This window comes from Hippocampus bargibanti, linkage group LG02, assembly GCF_051943395.1.
Source record: "Hippocampus bargibanti isolate YZ-2025 linkage group LG02, ASM5194339v1, whole genome shotgun sequence".
Taxonomy (NCBI): domain Eukaryota; kingdom Metazoa; phylum Chordata; class Actinopteri; order Syngnathiformes; family Syngnathidae; genus Hippocampus; species Hippocampus bargibanti.
In genome coordinates, this window is record NC_142735.1 from 15,153,280 (window position 1) to 15,179,931 (window position 26,652).

General features: G+C 40.8%; 1 protein-coding gene across 1 annotated transcript in view; it reads right to left on the reverse strand.

Annotated features, from left to right (window-relative positions):
* The window catches only part of LOC148901660 (connector enhancer of kinase suppressor of ras 2), a 63,711-nt gene extending 38,678 nt beyond the window's left edge, over window positions 1-25,033 (reverse strand). Inside the window, exons 1-4 of the mRNA XM_088989596.1 lie at window positions 24,828-25,033; window positions 10,447-10,610; window positions 2,156-2,358; window positions 1,312-1,399 (exon numbers count right to left, since the gene is read on the reverse strand). Of these exons, the coding sequence (XP_088845722.1) occupies window positions 1,312-1,399; window positions 2,156-2,358; window positions 10,447-10,610; window positions 24,828-24,891 (519 nt within the window). The 5' untranslated portion in view covers window positions 24,892-25,033. The remainder of the gene's footprint in view (window positions 1-1,311; window positions 1,400-2,155; window positions 2,359-10,446; window positions 10,611-24,827) is intronic.
* Between the last annotated feature and the right edge of the window lie 1,619 nt (window positions 25,034-26,652).

Genomic DNA, 26,652 nt, shown 5'->3' on the forward strand with positions numbered 1-26,652 from the left:
GAATTTAAAGCCAAACTGGATTTGTGGGGCGGCGCGTGAGTAGCAGTTTATTTGACATGTTTCAAACATTGGCACAGTTTTTGGAAGAGACTGAGCCCGAGCCTGATGCACGAGCACCTGTCTTTGCTTTTAAAAGAATTCGAGCGCTACTTCCCAGCCACAAAAGACCCACGAACTGCCAAGGAATGGATCCGCAACCCATTTGTCAACAAACCAGGTGAATCCAGCGTGCCTGTGCAAGAGGAAGAACAACTGCTGGAGTTCGCAAATGATGGTGGACTTAAAACTATGTTTGAGACAACAACTCTGCCGGTATTCTGGTTTAAAGTGATGGCAGAATACTCCGAGATCGCCACAACAGCACCGAAAACCCTGTTGCCGTTTCCGACATCTTATTTGTGTGAAGCGGGGTTTTCTGCAGTGACGGCAACCAAAACAAAACTACGGAATAGACTGGACATAAGCAAGACACTTCGGGTGTCATTGTCTCCCATTATCCCTAGATGGGACCGTCTTGTTGCAGAGAAACAAGCTGAGGGGTCCCACTGATTTAGTTGTAGTGAGTTGTTTTTTCATGCGCTTTGTACTTGTTTTTGTGGTGTATCTTATTTTGACGGCACGTTTAAACATTACCATGGTTGCCATAGAGCGTTAAGGCGCAGAGACGATGTTACATATGTTGGCGCGATGTTACCAGGACACTGCTAATAAAGTTGTATAAAAATACACAATGGATTCACGTTTATTATTATATTTAAAAGAAAGAAAAAACAGTTTCCATGCCTGTCGTATCATTTTATTTTCTTGTATTTATCCGCCGGTCCGTGAAAACATTGTCTGACATTAAACCGGTCCGTGGTGCAAAAAAGGTTGGGGACCACTGGTCTACATCACCATAAATTTTGTTTATGGCACTTTCAAAAGTGTTGACGCTATGATGCCTCTCATTTTCCCCAACCTGACATTGCGTTGTAAGCTGGTTTGCATAGTATTTCTATGCATTCCTCTCAGATTGGATGAAATACACTGTGCATGTTAAATTAATCCGTTGGCATAGATACTTTTCATAAGATATCAAATAGACTTCATGACAATTTTTCACAATTCCCATTTGCAGTATTATGTGGATCAGTTTCCACATCCATTTGTGTGAGCAATCACAACAGACACAGACGTTGAGTACTATTGAGTATTCTATAAATTATTACTTTGAGCATTGTATCAAAAAAAGTTAGCTCTTCAAATTTCATCATGAAAACTACCCTTAAAATATTATAGCATAATCGGACAATGTACTGACTATGGGGGTACCTGCTGTACGATGGTAGTCAATTCTAAGCAGAGCTGCACAATATTGTTCTTCAGTAATGAATACTCTGTCACACTGGCAAACGGAGACCTGAAATGAAGGACGCAAAACAATGAATGCAGTACAGCTAGTAAGAAAAGTTAACCCACTTTTTTGTTCTCAATACTCAGTAGCAAACAAGCACAAAAAAAACAAAGAATAGCAGTGCACTTCATAAGGCCGGAAGTCATCAGACTGCAGCATTTCGGGACAAACATATTTTCCTATCCATATGTTGTTGTTTTTTTAATTGAATTTAAACATTTTCTTTAGGACATTCAACTGGCGCACGCACAGGGATCCACTCTCAAAATTGGCAATGCTTGCGCATGCATAAGCATACTGACTGTATCATAGTGAGATGTGTTTGGAATGGACTACTCAGCTAATTTAACAACGGGCTGGCTGAGATAACTTTTTTTTAATCTAAATTAGGGCCGCCACAAAGTATTATTTTGAGAATAGAGTAGTAGGAAATTATTTTTGCAATAAATTAACAAATCCAAAATGCTGATTACAAGAGCAATCAGACATTCGAAGCCAGGATCTCTTGAGTGTGACTCCTGCCAAACATTATGGCACTATGCTGCCTAGTTCTTTCTGAAGTTGCAAGATAAATTCTGATTCATCTCGTCTATTCATCTCTAGATCGTGTAGACATATGTGTATCTCATTTGTGTACTGGACACACGGTACATTTATGTAAGTTATGTGAGAGTAGTCAAACTTCATTGCTTCATTTTTGGGTGCAAAAGATTACATGAAATAAAATAACTGTCCAAACTAAATTGGGTGTGTAGTTCATACCTGTCGAGCCATGCCAGTAAGTTTTTTGCCGCACCAATCAAATCCACCACTGAAGTTAGAAAATCATTGGGTAGCCTCCGGGAAGCTCTTCCATCATAGTGTCCTCCCCTCCGCCTACCCAGGATGAAGTTCTGGAGGTTCTTGGCTGAAGCATTCAGCTTATGTGAAAGAGTCCGGAGATTTTCTGTTTCTAGACCGTAGTTCTGGAAGAAAAACAAGATTTTTTTTTCCGCTGCCATGTAGAGAAAACAAGACAGATACAATGTCAGTGTCAAAACAAATGCCCTGTGAACTTTCACAACTAAAATCTACATGTTCTAGGTATAAATGAAATTCAAACACTGCTATACCAAAAACGTATGTACGTACAGTCTTCATTGATTTACATTAATGTTTAACTTCATGTATAACAAAAAAACAAAATGAACATGTGGACGACAAAGTGAAGCATTGAGAGTCTCTGGTGCAGAAATGCCAATAAAGAAAACCAACAGCCAATGAAGTAGCCATACTCCTTTAATTTCTTACCCAGTTCCTCAAATATTTGTATTTTTAAATACAAATTAAATCATAGCCTGGCTAATCCACTTATATCTTAACATTTAGGCTGAGTTCGTCTGTTTAAACTCTCAGTCGTACAGGAGTGGTCCATCGATGAAAAGGCTTCTTCAGCCGTCATCTGTACTTCTTTCAAGGTATCGGACGTTTCGCTTCTTATCAGGCTTATTCAGGCTTAGTTATTGTTACCGGATGATGTCCTCTCATTTTAGAGTTAGGCAAGGATGAATTTGCTTCTTCCCTTGGTGATCACACTTTGTTGATTGTGGTTGAATAAAAAAAAAAAATCAGAAAAAAAGGAAAGTGCATAAAATCTTGTAATTCTGAAGCTGATATTGTAACCACGAATACACTTTCTGTCCTATTAACTACGTTAATTCAATATACCCAGAAACCAATACCTCTCCTCCAGTTCCAATATAAAGTGAAAACGATTTTATTTGTACTCTGTTTATGCAACAATTCTTCCTTAAATGTATTCCATCTTTTGTGAAAAAATATTTTCTCTGGACTAATGAGTTATACAACACGTTTATATTCAACATTGTGACCCCTGAACAGAAACATTCAGGACCCAGCGATGAGGCACCCCTGCAAATGTCTTGGCGGAAAGAGGCTGATTCCTGCTGACACCATGATTGCACATGCACACTTGCACAGATCTGGACTCTATTTACTCTCTGCCTCTGGAGCTATTTAGTACAGTCAGGACCACCGTGACTATAAAGGAGAGAGTTGCACAGTGGCAGCCAGAGGAGTGAGGGACCAAATTAGAGAAGCAAAAAAAAAAAAAACGAACTGAGAGCAACAAGCAATGCCGAAACTGGGTCATGCATATGTTACAGTATGTTCTTTATGATCTAATATATAGAACGGGAATGGGGATGAACATCTGAACTCGAAACGTGTGTTTGCACATGTTGAAATTAGGCTTCCGTATGATTTCATATGGCATGTGTGCCTGGCACTTGGGAACAGTGCGCAAACGAAGAGGAGAAATAATCATCCCATCACGACTTATTGTGTGCAACTTTCAGTATTTGTGTGTTTGCATCGATGTGGATACAAAGAGAAAAATAATTGGAGCTTGCATATGTGCCAATCAATACAATACAAGGACGATGCCATTAGAGTAGCCCCCTCACGACTTTCATGTCAATCTGGTTGCCATGGTAGCAGAATGGGGAACAGCCTCTTCGATGCTATAGTTCCAACTACGACCAGACCCACGTAATTACAATAAAACGTCATTCATGACATGAAAAGCAGTACGTTAACATTTCATAACCTCACAGAGGTTATACATTTGGAAGATTGTTTGCCCCTCATTGGACTCAAACGTGAGCTGGGTCCTAACGGGGGTTCAATCTGTTCTGATCACCCTTCACAAGCAGACTATAAGCAGACGTTTGTCCGCTTATAGTCTGCCATTCACATGCATGAACATTCATCGCTTCAGGAAATTGTCTTGATTTGGGAGGAAGCTGGAGTACATGGGCAAAACCCGCAGAGAGAATGTGCAAACTCCACACAAGAAAGGCCTTCCTCGAGATTCGAAAGCAAGATTCCAATGAAATGCAGACAAATATGTGCCACAGATAGAAAACTTTTTTATGCAAATTAATATGAAAGAGGAAACTTCAGGAATTCCTTATTTTCTATGAACAAACCCCACGTTTGAGGACTGCTGAATCACACATTATCAAAAGAAGTGTTTCCAATTTAAACCCCTCCAAAACTATTGTGAAAAATAACATGGACAGAATAGAAGTGGGCGGCCCGGTAGCCAAGTGGTTAGCACAACGGCTTCACAGTGCAGAGGTCGCCGGTTTGCGTCCCGGTCCGGCCTCCCTGTGTGGAGTTTGCACGTTCTCCCCGGACCCGCGTGGGTTTTCTCCGGGTCCTCCGGTTTCCTCCCACACTCCAAAAAGCATGCATGGCAGGCAGATTGACCACTCCAAATTGTCCCTAGGTGTGAGTGTGAGAGTAACTATTGTATGTCTTTGTGTGCCCTGCGATTGGCTGGCAACCAATTCAGGGTGTCCCCCGCCTCGTGCCCGAAGACAGCTGAGATAGGCTCCAGCAACCCCCGCGACCCTAATGAGGAATAAGCGGTACGGAAAATGAGATGAGATGAGATGAGAGAATAGAAGTGTTGCTGAAAGCCAAGAAGCGAAGAAGGGGAAATGCACTTGACAAGAGTGACATCGATGAAAGCTCCAAGATGGCGACTGGAAATTAATGTGACCACTAATAGCCAGTTTATGTCTGTAGCAGTAAGAAGTTTGTTTTGCTCGGTGTTTATATACGTCACAGAGTTTCTGTCACACCGGTTCTTACTATGCTGCCTACAATGTCAGTTGGCCTTATGCTTTTGTTTGCGGATTTGGAATGCCATGCAGGACGAACATAGTACAGTAAAGTCTCGTTATATCGATATTCAAGGGAGTCCGAAAAAATATCGATATAACCGGGACTATCGATATATCCGACCCTGTTTGCATGTAATTTTCTCCGTGCGTGCATAGAAATAGTATCGATATAACCGGGACTATCGATATATGCGATATCGATATAACGAGACTTTACTGTACTTGATTCTATTGAAATGGTGTTTGTGAGTTGATTTTCGGTAAAATATGCAGACAATTACTTTTTTGCTATTTAGCACCAGTCATCCATCCATCCATTTTCCGTACCGCTTATACCTTATTAGGGGGGTGCTGGAGCCTATCTCAGCTATCTCAGCTATCTTCAGGCACGCCGAGGGGGACACCCTGAATTGGTTGCCAGCTAATCGCAGGGCACACAAAGACAACACATCACTCTCATACTCACACCTAAGAACAATTTGTAGTGGTCAATCTGCCTGCCATGCATGTTTATGGAGTCTGGGAGGAAACCGGAGGACCAGGAGAAAACACACTCAGGGAGAACATGCAAACTCCACACAGGGAGGCCGGACCGGGACGCGAACCGGCAACCTCTGCGCTGTGAAGCCAGTGTGCTAACCACTCGACTACCGGGCCGCAATCAGCAATAATTTTCATGAAGCCTTTTGCACCGGAAAAAAAAAATATAACATAGTTTTTTTGTTGTGTGCTTCAAACGCCTCCAATAATTAAGTTGAGTTAAGTAGAGATTTGCTGTCAAAGCATGAGGGAACAGTGTGATTAGTGATACTGATACAATTACTGTTATGATGAGGAATTGTGTCCTGTCGTAGTAGATTCTATGATTGTCACTGTGTGCTACTTATTCCTATGTTGTAAATTTTTAAAGGTAAGAGTAGTTGATTACAGCCACACACACACGCACACACACCCATACATGCACGCACACACACACAAAGACACACACACATGCCACGAACACGGACACGCACTCACGCACACACTCAAACAAATTTGCGTAATCCAGCAGTGTGTGCCCGAGAGATAAGGTGCATCATGCATATTTTGTTTATCCACATGGTCTCTCTATTTCACTTCCTCTCTCACATCTCCTGTTCTCTCTTCCTCATTTTCTCTCTTGGAGGGTCATACCTAATTCCCCCTAATTCTCTAATCCGGGCGGGGCATTACGCAGGCTGGCTGTCAAGACATACATTGCCACCCTAAAATAGTTAGTAACTGTTTTATACTGTTTAACCACATAGTAACTGTTTTATAGACAGCATAAAATAAATACATAAATAAAACAGTTTGAAGAAAATGCACATGCGCGGTATGGATTTTAATAAATGTGATAATGTTGAAATGCTAGTTTTTTGTCATGGTAAAAACTAGACCAAGTTAAATAATTTCAACCAAAAAATCCCCAAAAGATAATCCTGATGCCTTAGAAATTATGTATCATTTTGATTGAGTGGTGTTTTTGTAAACAAATACCCTTCTTGTGAAGGTGGTCCATTCTCAGAGAATGGACCACCATAGAAATGAGTGGGTTTGAGACCAGTGGCACAGGCTTTATTCGAATTAATACTAGCAAACAAAACACTAACCCAAAACAACCATCATAAAACCTACGTATTTGTGAGAAATAAAACGAGTGATACTACTTACTAAGCTCCAAGTAGACCAAAGAGCTCTTTACAACAAAAAAACAGAACATCACAGAAGTACTTATGTGTAAGAAAAAGCTTAAATCCATCTGGTCCATCAATGAGAGATAAAATGAAAATATAAAATGACAGCAGAACTTCAGCACGAGCACATCCAATTCTGCTGGGACAACAAAAAAAAAAAAAAAATACCCCGTCACCTTCCTTCATTTAGGGCAAACTTAAATACAATCCAGCAGCATAGAAGCATGCAATTACATTTTAGTGTTGAACCGGTACAATGGAAAAGCGACTCGAGAGAAGTTTATAGTTGAAAAGAGTGACTGACCAGGGCACAGAGGAGATCAACTGCTTCAAGGATGAGTTCCTGGTGTCCTATCCTCGTAACCCCCAACTCCTCCAGCTCCTGGTGGGTGATGTGCAAAAGCTGCTCTCCGCCCATCTGCTCCCGCTCGAAACTCTTCACATATTGCTGGAGACAGTCATCCAGACCTGAGAGAAAATGAGGAGACGGGTCATCAGGCATCAAAATGTCATCATATTGGCAAAGTACTATATTTGGCGTGGTGGGGGGGGAACAGAAATTAATAAAGATTTATTGAGAAATTGTGTTTCTTTTATTAAAAGAAACAAATTAATTGTGTAACTGAAAAAATATATTTTTGGTGAATTTTGCCAGTGTTGCTGGTACCGCATGCAGCTAATAGAAGTTCCTTTGATACATATAATTTCTATGCATGTTTCTTCTGCACTTTTGCAATACTAGCACATTCCCCAATTAAAATTATGTCAAACATAGAGTATACTCAAGCGATACAAGTAACATATTGGCTTTTAACCTGACATGCAGTGTGTAGATGTGGCAGTCTGGCATACTATTGATCAGTTAAGCGCTTCAGGCTTAGGATAAACAAAGTCAGCAAAAAGCACACATTTCAACAGACCTAATGAACATTCTTGTTTGAAAATTACAATACGTCAGAAAAAAAAGGATAAGAGCACCCATCAGAGGATGACAAAGTTGGCCTGTGAATGTTGGTTTCAAACACTTCACACATTCAAAACAATTACAATTGGTGTTGATAAAGCTGAGTGAAGCCGTGAGGAAAACACTGATGCCCCAGGAAGTGAGGATGACAGAGAGACAGTGTGGTAGCACCTAACTACAGCATGCACACACACACATGCACACACATACACACTAATAGCACTCATATGTCAAGGGATACAGAAGCCAATATATCAGACCAGTGTTATTTTGAAAGATACATAATCTTGTTACATACGACATAGCAGAGCACATAGAAATCCAACACATTTCAACATACTGTTACTCCCCAAGTGGGGAAAAAAACAAACAACACAAAAAAAGCAATTTTGACTTCATGCTTTTTTCGTTTTGGTTGGCTCAGGTGAGACAATCTGATATCATCTCATATAAGACCATGAAAATACATTTTGTACATGAAAGCTATGTTTGAGAAATAACTATATGGTAGTGCTGCAAATATCTCTTTAAACCTGCAGAAAAAGCATCTTACTGACTTTAGTTTACAGTAGGCACTGCGTAACAAATGCCAATAACATTTTTAATAATGCCTGGCAACGTGAGGACATTGCTCATTCTTCTTGCCAATATACCGTGCATGTGATCACACAGATTCATCTTGCCAAGCTGCAAGCAAACTGATTATATTGTTGATGGCGGGGAAACCATTGATTCATCCATCTATTTTCTAATCTGCTTATGTTAGAAGGACTGCGGGCGTGCTGGAGCCGATCCCAACTGTCTTCAGGGAGCAGATGGTGTACACCCTGAATTGGTTGCCAGTCAATCTAAGGGCACACCTGGTTGAAAAACCATTCACACTCACATTCCCACCTCGGGTCAATTTAGATAGTTCCATTAACATACCATGTATTTTTTTTAAATTGTGCGAGGAAACCAGATAACCCACAGAAAACCTATGCAGGCACTAGCAAGGAGTACATGCAAACCCCACAAAGGAAGTCCACATCCCGGAATTGAACCCTGGACCTCTGCACTGTGAGGCCGGCTTGCTATCCAAGTACCCATTGTGCCGCCCATGACGGGACATCATCATTTGAAAAAGACAAGGGAAAGAAAAAAATGAAAAAAATGTGGGTGAAGTAAAAGTTGGAATAAGTATAAACGAGTCTCATCCATCCTATATTGTGTATATTGTATGCGACATTGATGCATTAAATTGAAATTGTCTTCCCTTTATGTTTGTATTAAGTTCATCCAGTCTACTTGATATCTAATTTAAAACAGATTATTTTCTTCCAGACAGTGTATTGTAGATGTTCAAATGTTTCGGCGTATACTTTATGTTGTTAACTACGGTAGAGAAATTCAAATTCCAAAGTATTCCAATAACGTTGACAGAGATGTCGGCAAGTTAAGAACATGAGCAGATTTCTTCATGTGGCCTGCAGCAATAGGAGCAGATACAGCCATGCTGAAATGATCGACGCAGAAAAGATCCTGCAGTAAGTAACAAGGAATTTGAATTCATGAATTCAAACGTGATAGTATAATTACGTGCATTAAAAATATGTCAATATGTCAATAAATACATCTTCCCCTTAGGGAGAAACATCTGATGTTCAGACATTTACATGATTTTTAGTTTTTTTTTAATTATTCATCAACAAGTAGGTTAAGACATATTTTGGTTGCAGGTCAAATCAATCTGGACTCCTCTCTACGAATTGGTCACACAGTCTCATACTTGAGAAACGAATGTTCGCCCAGATGAAGCGAAAATAAACACAATTTTCTCTCTTGGAGGGTCATACCTAATTCCCCCTAATTCTCTAATCCGGGCCGGGGCATTACGCAGGCTGGCTGTCAAGACATACATTGCCACCCTAAAATAGTTAGTAACTGTTTTATACTGTTTAACCACATAGTAACTGTTTTATAGACAGCATAAAATAAATACATAAATAAAACAGTTTGAAGAAAATGCACATGCGCGGTATGGATTTTAATAAATGTGATAATGTTGAAATGCTAGTTTTTTGTCATGGTAAAAACTAGACCAAGTTAAATAATTTCAACCAAAAAATCCCCAAAAGATAATCCTGATGCCTTAGAAATTATGTATCATTTTGATTGAGTGGTGTTTTTGTAAACAAATACCCTTCTTGTGAAGGTGGTCCATTCTCAGAGAATGGACCACCATAGAAATGAGTGGGTTTGAGACCAGTGGCACAGGCTTTATTCGAATTAATACTAGCAAACAAAACACTAACCCAAAACAACCATCATAAAACCTACGTATTTGTGAGAAATAAAACGAGTGATACTACTTACTAAGCTCCAAGTAGACCAAAGAGCTCTTTACAACAAAAAAACAGAACATCACAGAAGTACTTATGTGTAAGAAAAAGCTTAAATCCATCTGGTCCATCAATGAGAGATAAAATGAAAATATAAAATGACAGCAGAACTTCAGCACGAGCACATCCAATTCTGCTGGGACAACAAAAAAAAAAAAAAAATACCCCGTCACCTTCCTTCATTTAGGGCAAACTTAAATACAATCCAGCAGCATAGAAGCATGCAATTACATTTTAGTGTTGAACCGGTACAATGGAAAAGCGACTCGAGAGAAGTTTATAGTTGAAAAGAGTGACTGACCAGGGCACAGAGGAGATCAACTGCTTCAAGGATGAGTTCCTGGTGTCCTATCCTCGTAACCCCCAACTCCTCCAGCTCCTGGTGGGTGATGTGCAAAAGCTGCTCTCCGCCCATCTGCTCCCGCTCGAAACTCTTCACATATTGCTGGAGACAGTCATCCAGACCTGAGAGAAAATGAGGAGACGGGTCATCAGGCATCAAAATGTCATCATATTGGCAAAGTACTATATTTGGCGTGGTGGGGGGGGAACAGAAATTAATAAAGATTTATTGAGAAATTGTGTTTCTTTTATTAAAAGAAACAAATTAATTGTGTAACTGAAAAAATATATTTTTGGTGAATTTTGCCAGTGTTGCTGGTACCGCATGCAGCTAATAGAAGTTCCTTTGATACATATAATTTCTATGCATGTTTCTTCTGCACTTTTGCAATAATAGCACATTCCCCAATTAAAATTATGTCAAACATAGAGTATACTCAAGCGATACAAGTAACATATTGGCTTTTAACCTGACATGCAGTGTGTGGATGTGGCAGTCTGGCATACTATTGATCAGTTAAGCGCTTCAGGCTTAGGATAAACAAAGTCAGCAAAAAGCACACATTTCAACAGACCTAATGAACAATCTTGTTTGAAAATTACAATACGTCAGAAAAAAAGGATAAGAGCACCCATCAGAGGATGACAAAGTTGGCCTGTGAATGTTGGTTTCAAACACTTCACACATTCAAAACAATTACAATTGGTGTTGATAAAGCTGAGTGAAGCCGTGAGGAAAACACTGATGCCCCAGGAAGTGAGGATGACAGAGAGACAGTGTGGTAGCACCTAACTACAGCATGCACACACACACATGCACACACATACACACTAATAGCACTCATATGTCAAGGGATACAGAAGCCAATATATCAGACCAGTGTTATTTTGAAAGATACATAATCTTGTTACATACGACATAGCAGAGCACATAGAAATCCAACACATTTCAACATACTGTTACTCCCCAAGTGGGGAAAAAAACAAACAACACAAAAAAAGCAATTTTGACTTCATGCTTTTTTCGTTTTGGTTGGCTCAGGTGAGACAATCTGATATATCATCTCATATAAGACCATGAAAATACATTTTGTACATGAAAGCTATGTTTGAGAAATAACTATATGGTAGTGCTGCAAATATCTCTTTAAACCTGCAGAAAAAGCATCTTACTGACTTTAGTTTACAGTAGGCACTGCGTAACAAATGCCAATAACATTTTTAATAATGCCTGGCAACGTGAGGACATTGCTCATTCTTCTTGCCAATATACCGTGCATGTGATCACACAGATTTATCTTGCCAAGCTGCAAGCAAACTGATTATATTGTTGATGGCGGGGAAACCATCGATTCATCCATCTATTTTCTAATCTGCTTATGTTAGAAGGACTGCGGGCGTGCTAGAGCCGATCCCAACTGTCTTCAGGGAGCAGATGGTGTACACCCTGAATTGGTTGCCAGTCAATCTAAGGGCACACCTGGTTGAAAAACCATTCACACTCACATTCCCACCTCGGGTCAATTTAGAATGTTCCATTAACATACCATGTATTTTTTTTAAATTGTGCGAGGAAACCGGATAACCCACAGAAAACCTATGCAGGCACTAGCAAGGAGTACATGCAAACCCCACAAAGGAAGTCCACATCCCGGAATTGAACCCTGGACCTCTGCACTGTGAGGCCGGCTTGCTATCCAAGTACCCATTGTGCCGCCCATGACGGGACATCATCATTTGAAAAAGACAAGGGAAAGAAAAAAATGAAAAAAATGTGGGAGAAGTAAAAGTTGGAATAAGTATAAACGAGTCTCATCCATCCTATATTGTGTATATTGTATGCGACATTGATGCATTAAATTGAAATTGTCTTCCCTTTATGTTTGTATTAAGTTCATCCAGTCTACTTGATATCTAATTTAAAACAGATTATTTTCTTCCAGACAGTGTATTGTAGATGTTCAAATGTTTCGGCGTATACTTTATGTTGTTAACTACGGTAGAGAAATTCAAATTCCAAAGTATTCCAATAACGTTGACAGAGATGTCGGCAAGTTAAGAACATGAGCAGATTTCTTCATGTGGCCTGCAGCAATAGGAGCAGATACAGCCATGCTGAAATGATCGACGCAGAAAAGATCCTGCAGTAAGTAACAAGGAATTTGAATTCATGAATTCAAACGTGATAGTATAATCACGTGCATTAAAAATATGTCAATATGTCAATAAATACATCTTCCCCTTAGGGAGAAACATCTGATGTTCAGACATTTACATGATTTTTAGTTTTTTTTTAATTATTCATCAACAAGTAGGTTAAGACATATTTTGGTTGCAGGTCAAATCAATCTGGACTCCTCTCTACGAATTGGTCACACAGTCTCATACTTGAGAAACGAATGTTCGCCCAGATGAAGCGAAAATAAACACAATGTGTCATCTTGTGTTGTCGAGTTTTGCTTTTCTCTGGTAGATGCTGGAAACCTGAAAATTAATTCAAGAATGGAAATAAACTGGAGCGCAAACTAAAAGCATCCACGTCCGTGTATGCTCTCAGTCGTACAGGAGTGGTCCATCGATGAGAAGGTTTCTTCAGCCGGTCATCTGTACTTTTTGAAGGTGTCGGACGTTTCGCCTCCTATCCAAGAAGCTTCGTCAGCGAACGACAAAGCCTCTTGGATAGGAGACGAAACGTCCGACACCTTCAAAAAGTACAGATGACGGCTGAAGAAACCTTAAAAGCATCCACATACAAAACTGCAATCGGGATGACATAAATGTGTCTTTTTTCAATCTTATATTTCAGGTTTGAATTACAGCAGGGATTTTTTGTGTGTATGTGATAAGTATTTGAGGGAAACACCTCAAAAACCACTTCATTGTCTCAATTATTATTTTTCCATGAAGCTTTGTCATCCATATTCCATTAAACTCCTTCCAATGTTATGATTTTAGGCAAAAGATGAGGGTTGCCAAGCAACCAAGAGCAGTATAAGCCTCGAGGTGGAAGTAACAGATCAGCATTTGCTGGCCCTCGGGACTCTGCACTGATGCAAGGCACTGACAAACAAAACAAACACACAACATTCTCTACTGCCCTTGTGTTTGAAATACATTGTTGAATGCCACGGTAAAATCTGATTTTACTGCTTATTATGAGGTGAGATTAAAAAAACGCTACTCAGCAGTGACTTTCTCGCTTGTCCATTAACATGAATTGAGCTCTCAGTCGTACACAGTCAAATCTGTTTTTAGCTGTTCTGTCGAGACTTTACGTGTGTCAGGGTGCACTCATATGCAGTGCCGAGTTCTGTCTTATTGCCTTGCCTTCTATATTTGAGTTTCCTGTCAGAAAAAAAGGGCAAGTAAAAAGAAAAAACTCAAAAGTCACTAAAAAATTCCTACCGTAAAATATTTATCATGTCATTACAGAATATTCTTAAGTAGGTGCATTTTAGCTCTACGTCAGCTGACATTACCTCTGCCTCAGCTTTCAATCTCAAATGCAACTAGCTGAACAAAAAAACAGACTAAACTTCTCCATGTGTGCCCAGCCGGAAAAGCAAGCTGGCTGGGATGTATCAAACTTTCGACGGTCCAAAAATGGTCGGTCCAATGGCATTGCCTCATAATATTTTTAATATTCGCCACGTTTTGTTTGTGTCTGTCCATTTTTTCTTTTTCATTTCATTTGGCTCCTTTTTTCAGTTGAGACTTTGCCTTTATATCTGCTTGTGTTGCAAATGCGTGTGACTGGGTTAAAGTGTGTGTATGTGTGTGTCGTGTGTGTGTGTGTGCGTGTGTGTGTGTGTGTGTGTGTGTGTGTGTGTGTGTGTGTGTGTGTGTGTGTGTGTGTGTGTGTGTGTGGTGTGTGTGTGTGTCGTGCGTGCGTGTGTGTGTGTGTGTGTGTGTGTGTGGTGTGTGTGTGTGTGCGTGCGTGCGTGCGTGTGTGTGTGTGTGTGTGTGTGTGTGTGTGTGTGTGTGTGTGTGTGTGTGTGTGTGTGTGTGTGTGTGTGTGTGTGTGTGTGTGTACAGACGTTTGTGGAGACGGCATCAAGACAGCAATAGTTTGAGCCACTAAATAACTGGCAAAAATGTATTGTGTGATTCACTGCCAGACGTGAAATGTGTCCACTCCAGTGCTGGAGTTTTTGCTATTTTCACTCAAATTGCAGGACCCACAGAATATTTAGTTTTAGGACTAGATAAACATTCAATGCAGCGTAAGAAACCTTAGATTATCTTCTTTCATCAGAAAAAACGAATTAATTCCCAAGTTATATTGGTCTGGAGTAAAATGAGGTGCAAGTAGGGGCAGCTGTACAAAAGACAAATGCTGCCACCTCGTGGGAGGTCAAAAGATTGCCAGCGGTCTGACCAGCGCTTGATCGGCACCGCCCCGTAAGAAAAAACAAAACTTGAACAAATTCGGGAATGGCGTTCCACGTCATATTTTCAATTCACGAATAAATTGGGGAATGAGTGAATGTCAAAGAAGATTTTGTAAGCATGTAAACACTATATGTTATATTGAGTGTTTATATGCATTTTTTAAAGAGTCTGGGGGCGTTTATAGTATTCTTTCTTTCTTATTGCATTATCGCCCTGTAGTCATCTGTAGAGTAAATAAATATGTTGTTTAAGTAGGTCTGTGTAAGCTCTCAGTCCTACAGGAGTGGTCCATCGATGAGAAACATCCGACACCTTCAAAGAAGCACAGATGATGGCTGAAGAAACTTTCTCATCGTTGTTTAAGTAGATATACAGTATTACTCCATCTTCTGGTGGATTTTGGCAATCGAATTGAGATTTGTTTTTTCCAACCTAATAATAATAATAATAATAATAATAATAATAATAATACCTTTCATTTATTACTGATGGATCCCAAAATCCCTGATTTTGCAAAGCTAGTCGGGATGGCAGATTTCATTTGCTTGAAATAGTAACAAAGTGATAATTATAAAGTGGTTACCTGGCTGCAGGTGAATGTCGAACGAGCAAAATGTACTGATGTGTTCATGACAGAAGCATTTTATGCAACTATTGCATAGTGAGTAAATTTGACGATTATGGAGGTTGAACATCCTTTAAAAAAATATCATAAAAACATTCAATGTTTTGAAAAATAATTACGTGCACGCTGTGGAATATCATGCCAGATCTCAGTATATTGAGCCGAGAAGCTTTATTTTTCCAGTGCTTTCACGTCTGTAAATTGCTTTCCCTGCACTGAATTCTTTGTTGGTTGAGTAAATGAAGTCCATTTCCATCTGACGTCGTTCCACACAACAAACAAACAAACAGTTCAGGTGACAGTGTTCTCCTATTATTTGTGAGCAAAAGGTAAATAAACACAAAATGGACTTCTCGGCTTCGGTGCATCAACAAATAGAGAATACTCTGGTAATTTTTTGGCAAGTGGAAGTCTCTCCTCACGTATAAAAATGTGTCTTCGAACAACATACTATGAATTGGAATGTTAAAAGGAGGCCGTGTTTTTTCCTGCCAATGGTTCAGTTGTTTTGTTGTTTCAAAGTGCTGCATTTAAGAAATATGGAAAACAGAGCCATCAAGGCCTGACCTAAAAGCATTTCAATCAAAAGTAAGCAGAAAAAAACCAACACCTCCGGATAGATACATGAAGTAAAAGTCAAGGCATTCGTTCCCTGTCTTCTTAACACCTGAACAGACAAACCTCAAAAGGGGAGAAAATGCCCTTCTTTAACGTCCCCCCACTCTCCCTTGTTGATATCAAAAAACTCAAAAGTCACTAAAAAATTCCTACCGTAAAATATTTATCATGTCATTACAGAATATTCTTAAGTAGGTGCATTTTAGCTCTACGTCAGCTGACATTACCTCTGCCTCAGCTTTCAATCTCAAATGCAACTAGCTGAACAAAAAAACAGACTAAACTTCTCCATGTGTGCCCAGCCGGAAAAGCAAGCTGGCTGGGATGTATCAAACTTTCGACGGTCCAAAAATGGTCGGTCCAATGGCATTGCCTCATAATATTTTTAATATTCGCCACGTTTTGTTTGTGTCTGTCCATTTTTTCTTTTTCATTTCATTTGGCTCCTTTTTTCAGTTGAGACTTTGCCTTTATATCTGCTTGTGTTGCAAATGCGTGTGACTGGGTTAAAGTGTGTGTATGTGTGTGTGCGTGTGTGTGTGTGTGTGCGTGTGTGTGTGTGTGTGTGTGTGTGTGTGTGTGTGTGTGTGTGTGTGTGTGTGTGTGTGTGTGTGTGTGTGTGTGTGTGTGTGTGTGTGCGTGCGTGCGTGTGTGTGTGTGTGTGTGTGTGTGTGTGTGTGTGTGTGTGTGTGTGTGCGTGCGTGCGTGCGTGTGTGTGTGTGTGTGTGTGTGTGTGTGTGTGTGTGTGTGTGTGTGTGTGTGTGTGTGTGTGTGTGTGTGTGTGTGTGTGTGTGTGTGTACAGACGTTTGTGGAGACGGCATCAAGACAGCAATAGTTTGAGCCACTAAATAACTGGCAAAAATGTATTGTGTGATTCACTGCCAGACGTGAAATGTGTCCACTCCAGTGCTGGAGTTTTTGCTATTTTCACTCAAATTGCAGGACCCACAGAATATTTAGTTTTAGGACTAGATAAACATTCAATGCAGCGTAAGAAACCTTAGATTATCTTCTTTCATCAGAAAAAACGAATTAATTCCCAAGTTATATTGGTCTGGAGTAAAATGAGGTGCAAGTAGGGGCAGCTGTACAAAAGACAAATGCTGCCACCTCGTGGGAGGTCAAAAGATTGGCAGCGGTCTGACCAGCACTTGATCGGCACCGCCCCGCAAGAAAAAACAAAACTTGAACAAATTCGGGAATGGCGTTCCACGTCATATTTTCAATTCACGAATAAATTGGGGAATGAGTGAATGTCAAAGAAGATTTTGTAAGCATGTAAACACTATATGTTATATTGAGTGTTTATATGCATTTTTTAAAGAGTCTGGGGGCGTTTATAGTATTCTTTCTTTCTTATTGCATTATCGCCCTGTAGTCATCTGTAGAGTAAATAAATATGTTGTTTAAGTAGGTCTGTGTAAGCTCTCAGTCCTACAGGAGTGGTCCATCGATGAGAAACATCCGACACCTTCAAAGAAGCACAGATGATGGCTGAAGAAACTTTCTCATCGTTGTTTAAGTAGATATACAGTATTACTCCATCTTCTGGTGGATTTTGGCAATCGAATTGAGATTTGTTTTTTCCAACCTAATAATAATAATAATAATAATAATAATAATAATAATAATAATAATAATAATAATAATAATAATAATAATACCTTTCATTTATTACTGATGGATCCCAAAATCCCTGATTTTGCAAAGCTAGTCGGGATGGCAGATTTCATTTGCTTGAAATAGTAACAAAGTGATAATTATAAAGTGGTTACCTGGCTGCAGGTGAATGTCGAACGAGCAAAATGTACTGATGTGTTCATGACAGAAGCATTTTATGCAACTATTGCATAGTGAGTAAATTTGACGATTATGGAGGTTGAACATCCTTTAAAAAAATATCATAAAAACATTCAATGTTTTGAAAAATAATTACGTGCACGCTGTGGAATATCATGCCAGATCTCAGTATATTGAGCCGAGAAGCTTTATTTTTCCAGTGCTTTCACGTCTGTAAATTGCTTTCCCTGCACTGAATTCTTTGTTGGTTGAGTAAATGAAGTCCATTTCCATCTGACGTCGTTCCACACAACAAACAAACAAACAGTTCAGGTGACAGTGTTCTCCTATTATTTGTGAGCAAAAGGTAAATAAACACAAAATGGACTTCTCGGCTTCGGTGCATCAACAAATAGAGAATACTCTGGTAATTTTTTGGCAAGTGGAAGTCTCTCCTCACGTATAAAAATGTGTCTTCGAACAACATACTATGAATTGGAATGTTAAAAGGAGGCCGTGTTTTTTCCTGCCAATGGTTCAGTTGTTTTGTTGTTTCAAAGTGCTGCATTTAAGAAATATGGAAAACAGAGCCATCAAGGCCTGACCTAAAAGCATTTCAATCAAAAGTAAGCAGAAAAAAACCAACACCTCCGGATAGATACATGAAGTAAAAGTCAAGGCATTCGTTCCCTGTCTTCTTAACACCTGAACAGACAAACCTCAAAAGGGGAGAAAATGCCCTTCTTTAACGTCCCCCCACTCTCCCTTGTTGATATCATAATTGACACTGCCTCATAAAAGTGTTGTTCCTGTAACAACAGGTGCAAAAAGACACAGACACAGGACCCTCTGTCTCAGGGTCCGGATAGAGCGACGACTTTGATATGTTGCCCGCTGCATCTCTTTATGCGCAGCTCAGCCATAAACTATGCACTCCCCGTTTCTCCTTCAGAGCCTCATTTCCTCCACCATCTGAAGGAAGCTTTTTGTTCATTTTGCCGCATGCTTTCCTCTTCCTAAATTTCCTGCTCTGCTCTCCCCCTTCGTAATCATGACACACAGAGTGTGTGTCAGTAATGCTGAATGCATATGTGCGTCGCTCTCTGTTTAGATATGTGATCCAGGCATGTGTAGCGGGCATGTGTGTGTGGTTCCTGCCTCCCCATCCGATGACACGTGTTGTGACTCCAGCACGATCAGGTCTGGTTTCCATGGTTACAGATGCCCCACTTAAAGATCCTGCGTTAGTGTGCATGTGTGCGTGTTATACGACTCCCTAATTATTCTCCCCATCAAAAGTAACAGTTGGTATGATAAGAGATCGATCAAATACATTGTATGCTCAGTTTGGTTTTGAATTTGAAAACGCAGTGGATTGCACAGAACATCACGATGAATGAATTTGTTGATCACAACGCAATGGAAACTAAAGAGTCTGTCTGTCTCACAGTGCAGAGTTGTCTCACAGTGCAGAGTTCCTGGGTTTGATAACAGGCCTGGCTTTCCCGTGTGACGTTTGCACTTTTTCTCCTGTCCCTGTTTGACTTTTCTCCCACTTTCCCAAAAGAAAACATGCATGGCGGGTTAATTGCTGACTTTAAATTGTCCAAAGGTATGACTGTGAGCTCAAATGCTTATTTTTCTGTGTGCCCTACAATTTACTAGTAATCAGTTGAGGGCGCCCCCCGCTTGTTCCCTGAAGACAGCTGGGTTAGTTTCAGCACATTCGTGACCCTGGTGAGAAACAACTGATTAGATAATGGGTGGATGGGTGATTACGATGATCATGATGTTTAGGTTGTTATTGTATATGTGTGTGTGTGCGTGTGCGTGTGTGTGCGTGCGCGTGTGTGTGTGTGTGTGTGTGTGTGTGTGTGTGTGTGTGTGTGTGTGTGTGTGTGTGTGTGTGTGTGTGTGTGTGTGTGTGCAGAGCAATTGTGAAGTTCTGAATTTAATAATCCTGTTATGACCAAAGTTCCATTTCATTCAGACAAAACACTAAGAAACGGGGCCTAATTAGAGTTGGGTCCTGTTTTTGTTGGGGGGGTCACCCTTTCGAGACAGTGTGTGCCAAAGAAGAAGCAGCCAACGTACGAAGTAAAATAGCAGAGACTCACTACCACGTGCCTTTATGTTAAAAGAAAGTTGTCGTTATCCAAGACACTGTTGTTGCCAACAAGTGCTTGTGATTGTTTTGGTTTTGCTTACATGAAGCACATTGAGTTGCCTTGAAATGTATACTCTATGAGTAAAACGGCCATGCCTTGCCTTTAAAGTGGCCGATAATTGGCAAACAAAATGTTCTGTCTTATGTACTTGTATAGAAACTTTCATCTCCTCACATAGTTTTCTAAGTCATGTTTTCACACACTCAATGTTTAAATTGTTGTGTTGCATAATGAAACTGAAAAAAATGTGTGGAGTTTATTGAATTTAATTTTATCAAGTGGTCACACAACCAGAAAGAAACCAGACACATTTTAGAGTCAACTTTAAAAAAAGTTTTTTTTCTGTGTGCCAAATGCTTATTTCTTGTCAAAAAATTAATTTGAAGACTTTTTCGAACCAATGAGCAGCTTTGGTACATTGAGCCTTTTCTTTTGGAACACACCCTGTCACATGTGGTTTCTGTCAAACACAAATACATGCAGAGAGGAAACTCCTCCAGTGTGGGTGTTCAAAATAAATGTTGATGAGTCATCTTTCTATGAGCCTTGTCGGTGTTGAGCTGCTTGAAGTCTTTCAGTAGCGCACATAGTCTAGTCGTCTCCTTAAATAGATTAACCTTGTAGTAAAAAAGATTCCTAAAAAGTGGACTGCTAAAAATGGGCCTCAGGAATGTCATAGGAATATGCATGTCATCTGATATTGATTCAAATCAACAATAGTAATGCAACGATCATTTATTGTTCATTGAAAACAAATATTTTTATCACAAGAACCAACAATTTATTTATCCCTATTGACCATTTGTGGGTAAATCTCTACTGTGATTTCATCCATGAAGTCACCCAATAACCTTTTTTTATTAATATAATGTTGCTACTTGCAACCAACTATTTGGTCAAATGTCATTGATTAGGCAATGTTGTAAAGTCCGAATTAATTATTCCTAAACAGAAGGATCCACCCAAATTAAACTATAATTTAACTTCACATGTACAGTGGGACCTTGGCTTATGAACTTCATTGGTTCCCAGACAGAGTGTGTAAGGCGAAGTGTGTATCCCAAATATATATAAAATATATATAAAATATACATCCCAAATGTGTATTCCCAGTCTACACTCTGCTTTTGAACTATCAAAGTTGAAATGGGTCCAAATGCCACTGTTTTCTATCCATTTTCTCACCATTTTACTCGTTTTTTTTCCCCTTTTCTTTTTTTTTTGTTTCAAGCTCTATCCTCTCCCTTGCGTGTGTGTGTGTTTTCTCTCTCTCTCTCTCTCTCTGTCTGCCTGTCTCTTTAATGTTTACCCCCCCCCCAACCCCACCACTGCTGGGTTCTTGACCAATCACGTGGCTTTAACCGAAGACACCATTTTGTTTTTGGGAGAACGGCCTCACTCTCTCTCTGTCTGTAACCTGATCCCCCGGGGGCGGGGAATAGAGGACAAAAAAAAAGTCTGCTGCCTTTCCTTGTTTGGAGTACGGGCTCATTCACGAACGACACATCACTCATTGTGGCAGCTCGGTGTGTATCCCGAAAAATAGTTCATATGCCAAGGTAAAATGTTCATAAATGTAACGTTCGTAAACCGAAAGGTTCGTAAGCCAAGGGATTCGTAAACTGAGGGCCCACTGTACTGTATGCTAAACCTCAATTTATCTTGCAGGAATTGTGAAATGTTGCTTCATCTGTAAATGATTTTGATGTTAAATCTTCGTGACAGGTCTCTTGCCAGAACATACTCCAGCCATGCTATGCCTTTGAGATTTTGAACAGGACAAATTCAAATTCTCCATTCAACGATCTTGCAAAATAATGGCGAAAGCATAGTCAAGCCTTAGATTATTATTGGCCACAGGAGGGAGAGAAAAGGCAAATTGCAATCTTTATAGATTGAAAGAAAAACACATTGATTGCCAACTCTAATTGCTTCTTTTCTTGTCATCTGCCAAAATATTGGGTTGTCTCTTGTTAAGGCACTGAAGTGCTTCAAAAATTCAAAAAAGTCAGTACTCCAGAAAGGTTTGGCCAAAGGTGGATGCTGAGCCTTTGAATGAATTTCATGTAACATGTTTTTGATTAAAAAATCATCTCTGAGACCATTCATTGTCGGAAAGCAAAACTCTTTACCCTACAAAAATAGCACCTGGATCAATCACAGCACATTTCATATCGAGCCGTGGAGTGTTCGGAATGGAAGCATGCCTGGCCTTTAAATTACTGGAACAAGACCTGCATTCTGAATGAGCGGCTGGACCTTTTGAGATGCATTTCAAAGTATGAATGAGAGGAAGCTGGTTCACTCCCTGTCCACAACTGAGGTCCATCGCTCTTGGGCAAGGCACTTAAGCCTCACTGATGTTGCGGCATAATACCCTGCTGCAGCCCACTCCCATGGGCACCCCAGATCAAACAAGAGTACGACTCACAGTTACGTACATTGACTCTGACATCGCAAGATGGCAAATTTCTGCATTTCACCTAACATACAGGACACATGGGACCAAATCTTAGACCCCAGAGAGGTCCCACACAATCTCTCTTCTTCTTTTCCTTTCGGCTTTTCCCTTCAAGGGGTCGCGATAGCAAATCAGTGGCCTCCATCTTTTTTTGTGGAGGTTTGACCACACAATGATAGCAAGAATATTCAAATCCCCATGACGACAGAAATTCAAACCTGGAGTCTTCTTGCTGTGATAGCGCTTCTAATAGCCTCTATGCAAGCTTTAAATTGCCATTCTTCTCTTCTAGAGTACTTCAAATTTTGAAAAATATAGCCTGTAGAATGGACATTATTTCATTTATTTTAGGTTTTTGAACACCATGTTTGGGTTGTAACTAATGGAACAGTGACTCAGTTCCATATTGCTTTTCCTGTCACTGCAGCTTGAACATTCAACAAAGTAGAGCAGGGGTCGGGAACCTTTTTGACTAAGAGAGCCATAAAAGTAAAATACAGTAAAGTCTCGTTATATCGATATTCAAGGGAGTCCGAAAAAATATCGATATAACCGGGACTATCGATATATCCGACCCTGTTTGCATGTAATTTTCTCCGTGCGTGCATAGAAATAGTATCGATATAACCGGGACTATCGATATATCCGATATCGATATAACGAGACTTTACTGTATTTAGAAATGGTTTTCAGCGAGAGCCACACGCACGCGCGCGCGCACATACAAACGCTCGCGTGCGCGCGCGCGCACACACGCGCACGCGCGGCCACTTTTCAACAAAATATCAGAATGTATTATTTAAACTAACTTTGTGATAGTACTCACCGTTAACATGGATGGTTTTCCGTTCCTCGTGTTTGGTAAAAATCCAGGAAAACGATCGGAATGAAATTCAATTTGCCGGGCCAGAGGCGAAGTTACTGCTAGCTAGCCTGCACACGGCTCATAAGCTTCCACACTTGCTATCTGCAATCTACTTCTGGCAGAAGTATGTCGATTCTAACGTTAACATGGGGCTTGTTAAAATGTCACTGACATTCGACTGTTTCATCGATGGTGTTGTTTCATTGTAAATTAGAATCAGAACATTTTCTCTCCTCTAATGCTCCGGTGCATTCATGCTGAAGTGCACAAGTTGGGCTCATTTAAAGGGGCGTTTACCTGTTTCAACATGACGGCCACTATCATCCAATCAACATGGCGCTTTCGGCCATTCTAGGTCAGTGTCATCCAATCAAAATTGCGCTTTCCGCCAACTGCAGCCCCAACGGGAAATGAACGACGAAAAAAACGACAATATGTATTATATATGCAATCATCAAATGAGCCATATGTGGCTCGCGAGCCATAGGTTCCCGACCCCTGAAGTAGAGGATGGAAGGGAGCTGATGAGGCCAATTACAAATTCAAGGACCTTCCATATTTCCTCGCCGCCTTGTTCTTTGGGGTCTCTTCACTACGTCAGCATCTAATCCTGTAAAATCGTGGTACACCATTTAAAATTTGTATTTATACTACATGCACAAAGACACCATTAAGACGGCCGCTCACCCCCGATTACGGACACCCCTATAGTCTCCCTTAACTATCAATAGGGCTGCCACAATTTGTGTCACACTGCTCCCTAGCTTATTAGTGTGTGAGTATTCATACATTCCCCCCTACTCACATCTTAAACATTGCTTATGCAGGCAGACATGTAATTAACCGCCTCTTTTTTTACACTGACACTTTTTTTACACTGACAATCGCAAGAACAATTCCTTCGCGAATCTTACCGAACAGACTGACATGCAGGTGTGGTTGGACGTGTGTGTGCGTGCGTGCGTGCGTGCGTGCGTGCGTGTGTGTGTGTGTGTGCGTGTGTGTGTGTGTGTGTGTGTATGCGTGCGAGTGTGTGTGTCTGTGTGTGTGCGTGTGCGCGTCCGTGCGCGTGCGTGTGTTGGGGATGAAGCAGCTAACATCATTAATCATATGCAAACGTATATAACATTCTGACCAGTGACATGAGCTTCAAGCGTGTCAGTGAAAGGAGCAGATGAAACATCTTCCACATTCATTGATGAGGCCACTACACCATCCCATTTAACACAAAATAAAGACTGAGTGCCCTCACTTTTTGGGGGGAGGAACCCCATCACACTGCACCACCTCCACTCACTCAGTCAGGTAGGAAAAGCTCCATGCGTGCAGTATGGCCACCGCTGCACACTTCACCAGCTTCCTATAATCCTCAGTCAGATCACATACAAGTCGGAGGTTGACGTGACGCAGAGAAAGCATCCTATAACTCACCTTTCATCCAGTCCAGCACTTGCTTTGGTGTCCATTTACTTATAGGTTCCATAACCAAAGCCATGATGTCACAGCCTCTCTGCGTTAAACAGCACAGGAGTGAAAGCAGGCGACATAGAACGACTTGTCAGTCACATCTGGAGTGACGAGGCGCCGGATCATTCGAAGTGTAAAGAGACGGTTGTCCGTTTATTTCCCTCCATCAGAGCATGCCCCCCTGCAGAAACGGTGAACAAGATGCGGTGGTGCAATCGACGCGCACGCAGAGACAGACACGCGCACACGCGCTCCCTGCCGATTTACCCTCCCCTCTCCTTTTTCTCGTGCCGACCCGCCAGCAGCTCGCGCGCTGTGAAAAGGGGATTCGATGGGAGCGACCCCTCCCCTCTTCTCTCCCCCAGCCCACCTCCCTGCAGCATCATAAGGGCCACCTCGCACAATATGAACCAGGGAATGGTGCAACGCACATCATGCAGAGAGGAACTCATTCCGCACCGCACCCCATCTCGATCCACACTTTTCAAACACGCAGGCTCAAAGAGCGTTTAGGGGACCAATAAATACGATTTCAAATGGAGGACATCAAATATTATCGTAAAACCAAGCACCTGTGAAACACTGAAATGTGTGAATAGTGCTTATTGAGAGAACAGTTGATGCATTCTTGTTGAGGCTGCCTAAACCCCAAAAAAAGATGTGCGCGACTAATGATCAGCTACACTCCATGCACGGGGAAATCCGCAACAGTCGTCGGCATCTGCATCTCGAGATTGAGCGATCACCGGAGAGGGACAGCGCCCCCTGCTGTGCATCTGAAACATTGGTGACGTCATAGACAACGGATCACCGGTCAGCCGCACGGTTTATTACAGGGGTGTCAAACTCATTTCGCATCGCGGGCCACATACGGCCTAGGGAGATGTCAAGTGGGCCGGACCATTAAAATTATACCATACTCTGCTAAAAATAGAAAAAATATCATGTATTTCCTTTGTTTTGGTGTAAAGAAGCACAAGAACATTCGGAAAATATTGACATTTAATGAACTATCCTTTTACAAAACATTTCATGAAACACCTCATATTTCCTTAGAGAAATGTGCAATTTACTTTTATCATTCACAAATATGCATTGCAACTGATCCCACTGATTGTACAAAGGCACAAAACTTTAATTGGTACTGAAAAATATAGTAATGCACTTTAAGATTAAATGAGACTTTTAAAGGAAGGGAATTTTTAAACCACTTACACATACGCATATAAAATCTAAATGTAATCCCTGCGTACACCTTACAAACGGAGAGTGATTTTAAATGTGTAATGAAGAAAGTGTTCACCTGTCCTGTAAATCTGTAAACTTCGTACATGAAACATACATACACATACAATACATACTGAAAATTTATGGAGTTGTATGGACAGTACTGCTGTTAACCTGCTGACTAACATTAAAGTGTGCTATGGCAGGCTGTGGGTAATGTTGCTGAGAAGTTTGTCAAACTGACGATGGTTCAGACCTCTGGACCGGATGAAATTTACAGTGCGAACAACTACCTCCATGACGTGGTCCATTTTCAGCGACTTGCGACACAATGCCTCCTGGTGCAAAATACAGTGAAATGTCCAGAAACAATCTCCTCCATTAAGGGCTTGTACTTTGTCTTTGAACTTTGTCGCGACACCTGCTTTCTTTCCGAACATGGATCACGCGCCGTCTGTAGCCAGGCTGACAACGCGGGACCGGTCCACTCCGACTCTGTCCAATACAGCAACGACAGAGCCGAAAATGTCCTTGGCTGTTGTGGTGTCCATCATTGGCACCA